This window comes from Myodes glareolus, chromosome 2 (genome assembly GCF_982192425.1).
Source record: "Myodes glareolus chromosome 2, mMyoGla1.1, whole genome shotgun sequence".
Classification (NCBI taxonomy): domain Eukaryota; kingdom Metazoa; phylum Chordata; class Mammalia; order Rodentia; family Cricetidae; genus Myodes; species Myodes glareolus.
Genome location: NC_142027.1, coordinates 466,910 through 480,116, shown reverse-complemented (window position 1 = coordinate 480,116; position 13,207 = coordinate 466,910). Strand labels below are relative to the sequence as shown.

The 13,207-nt window shown below is 39.4% G+C and overlaps 1 protein-coding gene and 1 pseudogene across 2 annotated transcripts in view; one reads left to right on the top strand and one right to left on the bottom strand.

The window, feature by feature from the left end:
- Nucleotides 1-11,405, bottom strand: part of LOC146895757 (olfactory receptor 4P4-like) — a 31,392-nt pseudogene extending 19,987 nt beyond the window's left edge. The window contains exon 1 of the transcript XR_015735497.1: nucleotides 11,082-11,405. The product of XR_015735497.1 is annotated as an olfactory receptor 4P4-like (transcript). The remainder of the gene's footprint in view (nucleotides 1-11,081) is intronic.
- Nucleotides 1-13,207, top strand: part of LOC125393630 (uncharacterized) — a 33,282-nt gene that overhangs the window by 2,608 nt on the left and 17,467 nt on the right. The window contains exons 3-4 of the mRNA XM_087896672.1: nucleotides 10,986-11,316; nucleotides 11,359-11,528. Coding sequence (XP_087752798.1) covers nucleotides 10,986-11,316; nucleotides 11,359-11,528 — 501 coding nt within the window. The remainder of the gene's footprint in view (nucleotides 1-10,985; nucleotides 11,317-11,358; nucleotides 11,529-13,207) is intronic.

Sequence of the window (13,207 nt, the reverse complement as noted above, 5' to 3'; positions counted from 1 at the left end):
AATACTTTATTGAAGAAATCAGCCAATTAATTTTTAATTCTACTTTATTCAATTTCTCAGTAATGGAGAAAATAGGAATGATTTGGGGGCAAAATATTATACAAATAACTGCTAGCTAAATTATCATGGAGTCTATTTCCCATTTAAATCCTATGACCACAAGCACTGTACTCCCATATTCCTAGTCCTACAAAAATAGCTGATTAAGCTTCTTTGTGAAGCTTTCTATGATTTTTGCCATCTGAAGTCCTAATATCTTCCACATTCCTCCTAAAGACAATATTCCCACATTCCACCTGGCAACAAAATTGTTTTGGCATACTACATTTTGGTCTAACTTGCTTGTTTCTTGTCGTGATTCAATTCTCTAACCAAAAGCATCTCAGGTAATAAACACGCTTATTTGTCTGATACAGAGAGAATACAGCCCATAATTGGGGAGTTTAGGATAGAAACTCAAGCTACAAAGTAAGGGCAAAAACCACAGAGAAACTTTGTTTACTGACTTCCTCTCTTGTTTGGTCACTGTCCTGTCCTAACCTAGATTTCTCACCTAGGTCAGGCACACTTCTTAGGGAGATAAACATCAGTGGAAAAGCTTTCCCATACAAATCATTAATCAACACAGTTTCTCACAAATATAGTAACTAGCGATTCCAATTTGGGCAAAGCCTCAGTTGATGTCCACTTGGATGACTCTAGGCTACATCTTGTTGACAGCTAAAGCTAATTAAGACAGAGACACTAATATAAGAGAAGGTTTTAAACACACAAAACCAAGGTAGTAACTTTATCAATCACTTAAGTAGCCAAATCCCAAACATGAAAATAGTAACAACTGGAAAACTCAGATATGCCAAGAACTTCCCAAACTAACAAAAATTTCAAGGAACTCATAATATAATACAGTAAATTTTCTGAAAAAAATGGGTGAACACCTATCATTTTCCAGAGAAACAACAAAAAATTAGATAATTAATAACATCAGCTACATAGATGGCACCACTGACCAAACAAGTCAAAAAGACATATTACACACACACACACACACACACACACACACACACACACACACACACACAATGGTCCCTTAACAAGATTTTCTTTTATGTTTTGTTGCTTTTTTAATGGAGGTATGTATTTTCCCCACTCCTCTTCCTTTCTCCCCTGCCTATAGACATATAGAAGAATGCAAATAGAACCATATCTATCACCATGCACAAAACTCAAGTATAAATGGATCAAAGACCTCAACATAAAACCAACCACACTGAACCTCACTGAAGAGAAAGTGGGGAGTTCTCTTGGATACCTTGGCACAGGAGACCACTTCCTAAATATAACTCTAGTAGCACAGACACTGAGAACAACAATTAATAATTGGAACCTCCTGAAACTGAGACGCTTCTGTAAAGGAAAGGACATTGTCAATATGACCAGAATGACTATATTCTAACCAAAATTAAACCACAAGAAATCCCTGATCAGCACTCATCAGGCGCACTCCAGTTCTATGCTCTGCTGATAATAGGAAATGGATTGGGCAAGGAGAGCTGCTCCACCAACATTGGAGAGATTTGCTTGAAGCTTTCTGATGTTTAAACTTTATAGACTTTATAATGCCTTTGATTTCTAAAAGGATATCATTCTCTTATAATAAAGAAAATGATACATTTGGATCACTTAGGCACCATTTTATTTCCTATGACTGATGATTGTCTGTAAATCTGCATCAGAGTGAGGGAATGAAACTTTTCCAAAGCAAATGCACGATAACAAATTTTTAAAGAAACAATGTATAATTTATATTATACACTGAAAGTTTTGCTCTAATTGCTTTGAGAGTCGCAAAGCTTTTGAAACCAAGGTTATCCCCACACTTTTTGTATGTTTGTGGGATACAGAAGGTCTTCCTTGAGCATACAGGAGGCACACAAGAAAAGAGAGTGTCAGATCCCTTGAATCTGGAGTAGCAGGTGGTTATGAGCCTCCCAACTTGGATACTGGGATAAACTCAGGTAATCTCCAAGAAGATTACATGCTGTGCCACTTGCCCAGCCCAATAATACTTTTTATCTAATAAAATAAGTCTTTTACAGATTAACACCAAAATCTAAGTAAACAAAGAGGTGTAGAAATAACCAAGCTAGTTAAAGGATAAAACAATTATATTTTTATTTATTATAAGGGGAAAAAAACTCACAAAACAGGAAACAAGAAGACCAAGTTCCACTGTGTCCCATGGGAATCACCCAGAGAGAGAGCATCTGTGGAGTGCACACATTTTTCCCTCAATCCTGGGAAGCCATGCCTTAACTTATATCCACCTCTTAAAGAAAATTGGCTAACAAGGTTTTCCCCATCAAAGAGGTAAATGAATGAACCATGGAAACATGATACATCAATATTAAGATGCTGCGCTTGTTAAATTTGCAACATGAAATGCATACAATCCAAAGAAAATTCTCAAAAATTTATGAAGATTTCTGATTCTAATGTGACACATAACATGACTCAGAATGCCCAATAGGATTATGAAAAAGTATTGATACCATATGACTTCTATATTTACTACTTAGCTATAACAATCAAGAATAAGTATAAATTGTGAAATAATAAATGAGATAGAAAGAGTCAAGAACAAAATCCAAAAAATATAGTCAAGTTTTAATCAAAAGAACAAAGGAAATGCATCCAGTAAAAGTGTGATCTTGACCAACATTGCCCAACCACCTATAAATTATAAATGTGTAGAAATTAACACAGACTTTACAACTCCCACAAAATTAACACAAATTGACTCTTAAAGTGTCATCCTCCAACTACTGATATTTTTTTCCAAACAAGGAGGGCACAAGCTCTAGAGTTCCCTTAGCAAATGGAGGTAATCTCATTCTATGGCTCTGCAAACTCTAATGTCCCCTTGTGGTTTCAGGCACACCCAGCCAACTGATGTCCAATCACAAAACAGTGTAGAATAATGTAATGCCTATGCCCTGTGATATGGATTATGGCACACAATGTGGAATCTGCCCTATCCACCTGCCCAGCAACATGCAAACCTGAAATATCTTTACAGCACAGAAAATACTTTTCTCCCCTTGAACTGAACTTCCCTGAATCAAGTTAAGACTGGTATTAGAAATTTTAAAGCATTCTAATCACATATTACTGAAGGATAATTCCCAACACTTTTTTCTACCAGTTTCTAAATTATTTGTAATACTTGTAAGACAAATCTGAAAGTGGAGTGCAATATTCAGAACTCCAAGAAACCAGACCTTCAGTTTTCCAATCTATCTTCCTGCCTCCCACTAAAGCAATGCTTGTGTATACACACTGGACACATACAGCCTTCCATAGCCAGTGAAGCAGTCTTCCCCTCCCTACAGAGTCAACACTCAGGAAGTCTCAGTGAAGAAGGGCTACTGCCCAAGTCATCACATGGATCAATGGAACCACAGTCTGGCACATGGTCTATCCAAGTCACAGAAGCTCCGATAGCTCCACAGAACTGCTCCTCTTGGTCTGGGTGTCAGAGGTCCCCACACTCACTCTATCATGGCTTGTGGTCTCCCTCACAGTAGAACCAGAGGAGAATCCTGGAAAGAACCTGAAACCTACCTCCCACTGGTACTCCTAATTGCTAAGCCTTCTCAGACTTCCATGCTAGTTAAGGCCACCCAGCTGGGACTCAGAACCATAGCAGCTCCTCTAGTGGGTAACCAGAGATCAAATGACACAGACAGCAGAGTCTACCTAGCTCTGCCCTTCCAACATAAGGGCAGACAGGACCTTAATGGGTCTTCTAGAGCACTTTCTGTTCCTCTTCCAAAGCAATACACACTGACTGTGTAGTGCACTGAAATCTTTGCTTCACAGCTGGAAAGTCCTGTAGCAAAACACAGGTCTCATTCAAATAGTAACTGTTATTACTGTGTTACTAATGTTAAAGAAAAACAGGCAATGGATTAGAAAACAATGGGCATCCAATGGTAGTGCTCGTAGACAGGAAAGAGATTGTGGTCATGATGCAATCATAATCTCAAAGAACTATTTTTCAAAAGTTAAAACAAAAATTGTGGTCATGTTTTCCAGAGACTAGCAATTTGTTTCAGAGGAAACCAAGGATTATTCACATCTTTTTATCTGAGGCCATTCATCTTAAACAGGAAAATAATAGTCTTGTTAAGCAGGGCCGCAGAATTTTCCCAGATCTTCTATATAGGTTGAACTAATGTAATTAATTTGGCTTCATGATAAGATCAGTCCATTATCTAGAATGTTGAATCTCTACTATGTGAACCCCAAGAAAAGGCCAATCAGGACAATTATAGAACATCTCAAAATGATTACATGACTCCACATTGCTAATCTTAGCTACTGTTGAAGCAGGAAACTGCAAACGGAGACTACTCATTCACAATCATACAGAAACTATATTAATTACAACACTGTTTGGCCAATAGCTCAAATACATTCCTAGCTAATGCTTACATCTTAAATAAGTCCATTTCTATCAATGTGTATCACCACAAGGCTGTGGTCTACTGGTAAGGATCTGGTGGGCGACCTTCCCCTTTCCTTTGGCAGATACACAGCTTCTCCTCGACTCTACCTACTCTATATATGTCTGTTGGGATTTCCTGCCTGACTTTACTCTGCTAAGCCATTGGCTAAAACAGCTTTATTCATTAACTAATAAAAGCAACACATATACAGAGGCTCTCACCTCCTTCCCGCCCCTCCCTTTCTGTACTGTCACTACCCCAGTTTCACAGTCAGTAAACTCAGTTCTTGCATGGGTCTTCTTCATTAGAATGTCCTCTGAAAAAAGCCAGAGAGACCACTTGATACTCATTAACTTGTCCATTTTTTCCTTTGCACTGAGCTGTTAACGTCCAAACTAGAAGGAGTTTCAGAACTGTCTTCCCAGAACTGGGAACTTGAGTCAGGATTAGATGTTCAAAACAATTCTCAATTATATGGCATGGGGCAAGACTAAGCTACAGCAGACATTGCCCTAAACAGAAATAAATAATAAATAGCACTTGAGAGAAAAGGAATTAAACATTAATGACTTAGAAGCATTAGAGAATAGAAACAAATACAGATGAAAGTGGTAATGTACTTAAAGAAAATGTTAAAACATAATACCAATAACTGACATTTAAAAATGGTAAAAATAATGTTATTTTTAAGATAAAAAAGCTTAGCAATATTGACTTGAAAAAGAACAAGACCTTCTCTAGAGGAGGTAATGTAGTTTTAATAATAAGAGACTGATTGATTTAGATCATATGCCCATGTTGGCTGCTGGGATCTGTAACTGGACACACAGTTACAGTCATAGGCCTTTTCTCAAAACTCTGAGTTTACATAACTATGTCAAGCAGGATTGAGCATATCTGCATAGTAGTGTTGCCTAATGGAAAATTCAGTATTCTTTGGTGCAAGACAACCTTCCCAAATTACAATAAGTAAGTCTGGTCAGTCTTCATTCACTAAGACCTGAATTAGTAAATTTTGGGAAATAATAAAATCACTGCCGCAACCACAATCAGGTCCCTTTTTATAATGGTGACTCCAGCAGCTGACTGCCTACCCTGTTTCCCCTGCAGTGTACACAATAAATTATTCCATCTACTTTGCTATGAATGTAGAAATTATGCTCCACATGCAAATCCCATTCCTTGTACTGAAATATTCAACTGCATAACTCAAAAGGTTAATTTTGAAACACTAAGGTGGTACAATCATTTAATTTAAGCTTTTGGAGGTGTAATGTAGAAGACAGCAATGTCTTTGCCCTGCAGAGCAACAGAACGGAATCAAAGTCCCCTGAGTCAACCAAAGAGAGCTTGTCTTAGAAATAATTTTTCTAAAAGTCTGGAAGTGCAGTTTTTCTAGAAGTAACATACTTTGTCAGGGAGAAATCATTTCATATACTTTAGAGACTAATAAGGAAACTATCTTTAATGATAGCGTGCATTCATCTCCGGCTAATGTTCAAAGGGGAGACACCCTAGAACAGAGTTTGCATTCCACCTATACTGTCATTCTTGTGTCTTTTAGATTCAGAATCCAGGTTACACTCTGATCAATTTAAATAGGAACTGAAGGCTGCAAGTCTAAAACTTAGGCAGATGGGAGACTGACACAGCAAAGAAATTACCAAAATTATTTCTTAAGTACACCAATGACCTGAAACAGCAGAACTTTCTTCAGTGACAGGATCCTGAGGTGGAGGTGCCAAGGGATGAGAGAGATAGGAAACGTATAATGTAGAAAAGATAAAAGCTGGGCTGGCTGTCCTGAGCTAGTGGGAGCTCACTAACTCTGGACTCATAGTGGGAGAACCTGCAGAGGCCCAAACTAGGCCCTCTAAATGTGGGTGACAATTGTATGGCTGGGGCTGTCTGAGGGCTCACTAGTAGTGGGGTCAGCATTTCTAGTGTTTGAACAGCGAAAAATGGAAGGAAATGGGAAATTCTTTCAAGTAAGCAGAAAGTATCATACAATGGGACAAACGCAAGAGGAGGCTAATCAAACAATGCTGCATAAGGGAACATAGAGTTTCTCAAGAACATTCCTGACTAAGCCCACAGAAACATTGGGGCTGATAAACATAGATAGCCCCATGTGGTAGGAAGAATAGGGTTCTCAGAATCTGAAACAAACCCTGCACAAAGGCCTTGGACCCAGACCACTGTTATACTGCAAACATATTCCTGGTTGTAGAGAAAGAGCTCTTTTTTTATTCTTAAAACATCAGTCCCTTGGGATAACTCCCAAGGCCTAGGTGTCTGACAATTTCTGGTTCTACCAAGCACATTCTTTCTCCCTGTGTGAAAGCATAAAGGGAAAGTCCTATTGATCAGGCCAGCCCTCAACATGACAATGTTTTCCTTTTCAAATAGTTGTCCCCTTGTCCATCTATCAGTACTATGCTTTTCTCAAGAAGAAAACTGAACCTTTATGACATACCAGGTCTGAATGTTGGCTGTGACCCTGTAATGCCCCCTTGAGCAGCTTGTCAGAGGCCTGTTTTTGATATGGTGACAAGCCTACTGGCTGGTTGTAAATCAGGAGTGTCTCCATAATGGTTTGGAGCAATGATGTCTATAAAATCCTGGTGAACAAATGTGTATCCTAGCATCCTAATCTCTAACAGTCCTCAATAGCATATACTTATCTTTGGGGTATTTTAGAGGCATTCATGTCTTAGCTAAGTTCTACTTTCTGTGACTATCTCCTAAGCATTGGGAAGTCCTTTATATCACCAGTTTGTTCTTCTACATCACAGGAAGTAGAATGTTCCCTAAGGTAAGAGATACCATTTTCAACTTTCACAAAATTAAATGCAAATGGATCTTTAACCTCAATATTAAATGTGAAGTGCAGAACTTCTATAAGATACTAGAGAAACTAGGTCTCTCTGAATTTGGAGACCTGCTCACATGGATGTACAAAAAGCATGTTAACCTTAACAACAAAGATGTTTCAGCACACAGCTCTCTGCTTCCAATACTGTGTGCAAAGGCAGCAAATGGAGCAAATTAGTCAAGCAGGTACCTGGGGGTCCAGGTAGTTTCCAAGACCACATGAGCCACAAAGGACTCCTGATTGGTAGACTTCCCCAGAATCCCTCATGGGCTACTGGGACTCAGCTGGGCCTCAGAATATTAACAGCTTCTTTACTGGGTGACCAGAGATTAAATGATTTAGACAGTACAGTCCTTCCAGCTCTGTCCTTCTAGCCCAGTAGACTTGGTCCTAGTCTAGAAAGTTTGTATTTTAACAGACATTCTTCCACTCTCCTAGAGCACATTCTGTTCCTCATCCAAAACACAAAGTTATTTGTGTGCAAAATCCATTACACACTCAATCTCCAGTGTAGAGAAACCTTTGCTGGGAAGTTCCACAGACAAACAAAAGTTACATTTACACAGTAACTGTTGTTAAAAAAAGACAGGCCATTAATTAGAAAAAAAACAAAAAATGAGGGATCATGGTAGAGCTTGGAGGCAGGAAAGAGAATGTGGATATGATATAGTTATAATCTCAAAAATTATTTTGAAAAGTTGAAACAAGCTTTATGGCCATGTCATCCAGAGACTAGCGATCTCTCACACCTTTTCTCTAAGGATAAATATCTTAAACCAGAAAAATACCAGTACTGCTAGACAGGGCCATAACATTTTACTCAGATCTTCAATTTTGGTTTAAATACTTTTATTATAGGAAGTTGGTTTCATGATAAGGTCAATACTTTACCCAGATTTTTGATTACCCTGGCCTGTAGACCATACAAAATGACCAACCAGGACATTTACAGAGCATCTAAAATTGACTGCCTAATTCTGCATTGCTAATTTCATCTACTGTTGAGGTAGGAAAGCTCTCACCCTCTGACCTGCCTCTCCATTTCTTCACTATGACTCATAGTTGGTCAATGAACTCAATTCTTACACAGGTCTCTTTTCATTTTTAAGTTCCCAATAAAAGTCAAAGTGATTTGAGGACACCCATTAACTTGTCCATTTTTCCTACTTATTGAGGCAGGATTAGGGTTTCAAAGAAATTCTCAGTTACATAGCATGAGGCAAGCCTAAGCTATGGGAGACATTGCTCTACACAGAAATCAATAATCACCATTACTTGAGAGAAAAGGAATAAGACTATTAATTACCTAGAACACTAGAGAACAGAAACAAATGGAGATAAGAGCATAATGCACTTAAAGAAAATATTTAAAAATGATACCCATAAGTGATTTTAAAATGATAAAAATAGTGTATTTTAAGAACCAAAAAACTTAGATACATTGATGTTGTGAAAAAGAATAGATTCTTCCCTTGTAGAGGGAATGTCATTAATAAGATTGATATTGCCCATATGTAAATATTGGCTGCTGAAGTCTGTAACCTGACACATAGAGTTATAGTCAATGGCTGGTTCCTCAAACCTTTGAGCTGACACAACTGTGCCAAGCAGGATTGAACATACATATCTGCATAGGAGAGCTGCCTAATTAGAAATTCAACATTTATTGGCTCAAGATAACCCTCCCAAACTGCACACCCACACAATCTGGTCTGTTTTCATTTACATGACATGAATTAAAACATGCTGGGAAATTACAAAATCACCACTCTGCACTTCATACCACACTCAGGTCCTACTTCATAAAAGTGACTCCAGCAGCTGATTTCCTAGCCTGTTTTCCCTAAAGAGAACATAATAAACTATTTCTCCTATTTTGGTCTGATGACAGAAGCAATGTTCCACATGTGAATCCTCTTCTTGTGACGGCATTAGATAGTCGACTACATGACTCAAATGGATAATTTTAAAACTCTGAGATGGTACAGTCATTTAACTTAAGAATTTTGAAGGTGTAATATAGAGGACAGCAAGGTCATTGCCATAGAGAGCAACAGACTGAAATCAAACCAACCTGAGTCAACATAAGAAACCTTGTCTCAGAAACATTTTTTTTCTAATGGGATGGAAATGCAGCTATTCTAGAATTAATTATATTAACATGTGTGAAATCACTTCACACACTTAGAGATTAATAAAGAAAAATCTAATCTCTCTAATGATGTTATGCATCCATCTCTAACTGATGCTCAATGAGAAACCATCTTAGACAGATTTTTCATCCCACATATGCCATTATCCTTCAGTGTCTTTTAGGTTCACACTCCAGGTTACACTTTCAACAATTTAAATAGAGACAGGCAACTTGCCAGTCTAGGAACTTAGGCAGATGGGAGAGTTCCACAGCAAAGATATTCTCAGAGACCTGGAACAGCAGGTCATTCTTCAGTGGCAGGGTCCTATAGTGAAGGTAACAGGGTATGAGCAAGAAAAGACAAGCAGAAAGTGGAAAGATAAAAGCTGGACTGGGGAGGTCTAGCACAAGCTATGTCCCATGCCAAGTTAGTTTCTCAAGAAAAAAATAGCGTCTTTACTAGTTCCATTAGGAAAATGGAAAGAAATGGGAGGCTTCTATGAAGTCAGTAGTGGGACAAATTCAGGAGGAAGCTAATCAAGCAATGCTACACAAAGGGAACAGAATATTTCAAAACATTAATTACTAAACCTACAGTAGCCTTGGGACTGATCACCATAGCTCCATCTGGTGGAAAGATTTGGATTCTCAGGATCTGAAGCAACCTCTCCACAAAGGCCCTGGTTCCAAACTTATTTCAGGTTTCAAAGGAGCTCTGATTTATTATCAGTACCTCAGGCCATAGGAAAAGTTTTCAAGGCGTAGGCTTCAGGCTGTTCCACCTCCCTGCCTGAGGTCCTAACTGAAAACCTTGCTTGATCAGGCCAATCCTGAACACGACAAATTCTACTTTTAAAATACTTGTACCTGGTGTCTTACTGTGGATCTGTTAGAACTATGATTTTCTCAAGAGGAAAACTTAAACTTTATAGCACACCAGGCCTTAAGGCTGGTGGTGACCCTGTAATGCCACCTTGAGCAACTTAGAGGCCTGTTCTTTGATATATGGGGATGGGTCTAGAGGCTGGTTGTAAAACATGGTTGGGGGGCTTCTTTGTAATGATTTGGATTCAAATGTTGGGAAAATCCTGGTGAACAAATGTGTACTCTAGCATCTCTAATAGGCTTAGTTTGCATATGCTTTTGGGTCCTCCCCCAGCTAAATTCTATTTTGTGAGACTCGGGGTAGTTGAGCGCTACACAACACATGAGATACCTTTTACAACCTTCACAAAATTAATCAAATAGATCTTACAGGTAGAGGTTAAATGCAAAGTGCTGAAGGTCTAGAAGATATTGGGGAATCTAGGCCTCTCCGAGTTTGGCAACCTGCTTTTCATGGAAGCACCAAAAGCACGCAGAAGTTGAATAGAAAGATGTTTCTACATACAGCTCCCTACACCTAATGCTCTGAGTAAATTCAGCCCACGGAGCTGTTATTCAAAGGCCTGCCTCTTGGTCCAAGGACTTGCAAGGGCTGCAAGAGACCTCACAGGGCAGAGAATCTTGCTGCAGGTTCCCACCCAGATCCGGGGAGGACCCTCAATACTGGCTCCCTCACCTCTTCATCTGCTCCGCCCCCTCTGGGGCCAGCAGCCCAGCTCTCACCACGTGGTGGTTTTTCGGCTTTCCCAAACTCTCCGCGCAGCTTCCTGCAGCAGCGATCACACTGCAGCCCCAAAATCGCTGGCGCCAGCTCCTCTTCAAAGCTAATCCGGCAGCCTGTGGCTGGAAAAGTTCTGTGGCTGGCTGGAAGTCGCAGCCAGGAAAAATTGTGCTGTGTCTTTAAGTATACTGTACCACTAAGGAAGGTGTTCTTGTCACTCAGACCTCACTAGCCAATCAGGCCCTCAGGTGACCTGCCAGTCATAAGTTGTGCAGGATTCTTCCGGCAGCAGTCGTTTTCAAGCTTGACTTTGAAGAGAAGTCTGCGTCAGCGGATTTTTGTTCTCTGCTGTGAGTGCAGTAAGCTGAGCAAAGCATGGACGAGCTGGAAAATCACAATGTGGTGAGCTTGCGGCTATTCTCAGACCGGGAGAAGCAGCTAGCTGAGCCATGGGAGACAGTGTTGTGGATCCTCTTCTGGCCGGGTAGGAGTCGGTGACCAGGTGCAGAGTTCACCAAGTTTCTGCCTGGTCCTTCGGGTCCTGCATGCCCCAGCAGGGTCTGCGTGATCCTCCGTGATTCTGCATGTTTTTTGAAATTCCCGAGCTGGCTGATAGCCTCTGAGTGACTACACTCTCCTTACTGCGCCTGTTCAGAGATTTGGGAACGGACTGTGCTTTGAAATACCCTTGTTGACTTCACTGTGAAGTGCAGGCTCCCTTAGAGCTCGTATCGTCGCAATGGAACACAGATTAGCCAAGGTCAGAGAGCCTGGACCCTCTAGTATCTTCCAGAAGTTCTGCACATTGAACATTTAATATTTAGGTTTAGGATCCATCCTGAGTTAATTCTGTGGAGCTTTTAAACAGTATTTCTTGTATAGAGTAGCACTCCACTGCTAAACTGTGATGTAGCAGAGTAGAATTGATGGAAATAAAATTTCCAGTTTTTGGGAAACATTAAATCACAACGTAGAATTTAAGCAAGGGAATGCTGCACCCCAGATACCCCAAAGGTAATGTTATTCTAACCTGTTAGAGATTAGTATGATAAAATATAAAAGTTTGTTTCCCAGGATTAACCAACTACATTCCCATAACAAAGGAGACAAGCCTGATTTACAACCAGCACAAATGACCATCCTTCCATTAAAAAACTGGCTTCTACGTGCTGCTCAAGGGGCCATTACAGGGTCACAACCAACATTAAGTTCTGTTGTGCCATAAAGGTATTAATTCTAGAATTAATCTCCAGTCTTTTTGAAAACTAATTTTGTGTCAAGGTCTCCTATTTTGATTGAGATGTGCTTGAACCCTGTCCGTAGCCCCACAAGGCATTTCCCTTGTTCTCATCTTGACTAAACACTAAACCTTGGATTACACGTCTGCAGCACCACACAGTTGTAAAATTGTGTTTGCGTCACATAGTGGACTTTTCATTGCAGAACAGGAAAGGATTTGTGTGTGGAGCATGGCTTCTTCCTTTAGACCAGAAGAGGAGGAACATTGTTCTGTGTTCACTGCAGGAGGAAACACACTAGATAATGGCTAGGTCACAGGCTGCACTGCAGGAATCTCCATTACAAAGAAGGACTGATGGGGCATGGTGAGTGACTTTCTTTGTAATTTCTCTTCATGTATTAATTTCTTCCATGTGAATCAAGGCAGACAGAGTTGGTGGGTGTACAATTTAGGGAGGACAGCTTGAACTACTAAATATTCAGTTTCCAAGTAGAGAACTCTCCTATGCAGATATGTACAACTTTAGTTGACATAGTTAAGTCAGCTGAAAGGTTTGAGAAACAGGCAATTGACTCTAACACCATCACATTACAGCACTCAGTACCTAATATTTTACATGGAACAAAGTCATATAATCTCTTATTAATGGCATTCTCTCTATCAGGGAAAAGCCTACTCCATTTCAGATTGAGTATAGATAAATTTTCTACTTTTTTAAATCATTTTAAATCATCAATTATTGGTATCATTTTTAATATTCATTTTTTAAAATGCATTACTGCTATATTTTTCAATGCTTCCTAGTTTAATAATTTCATTCTATTTTTTCTTAAGTGATGTT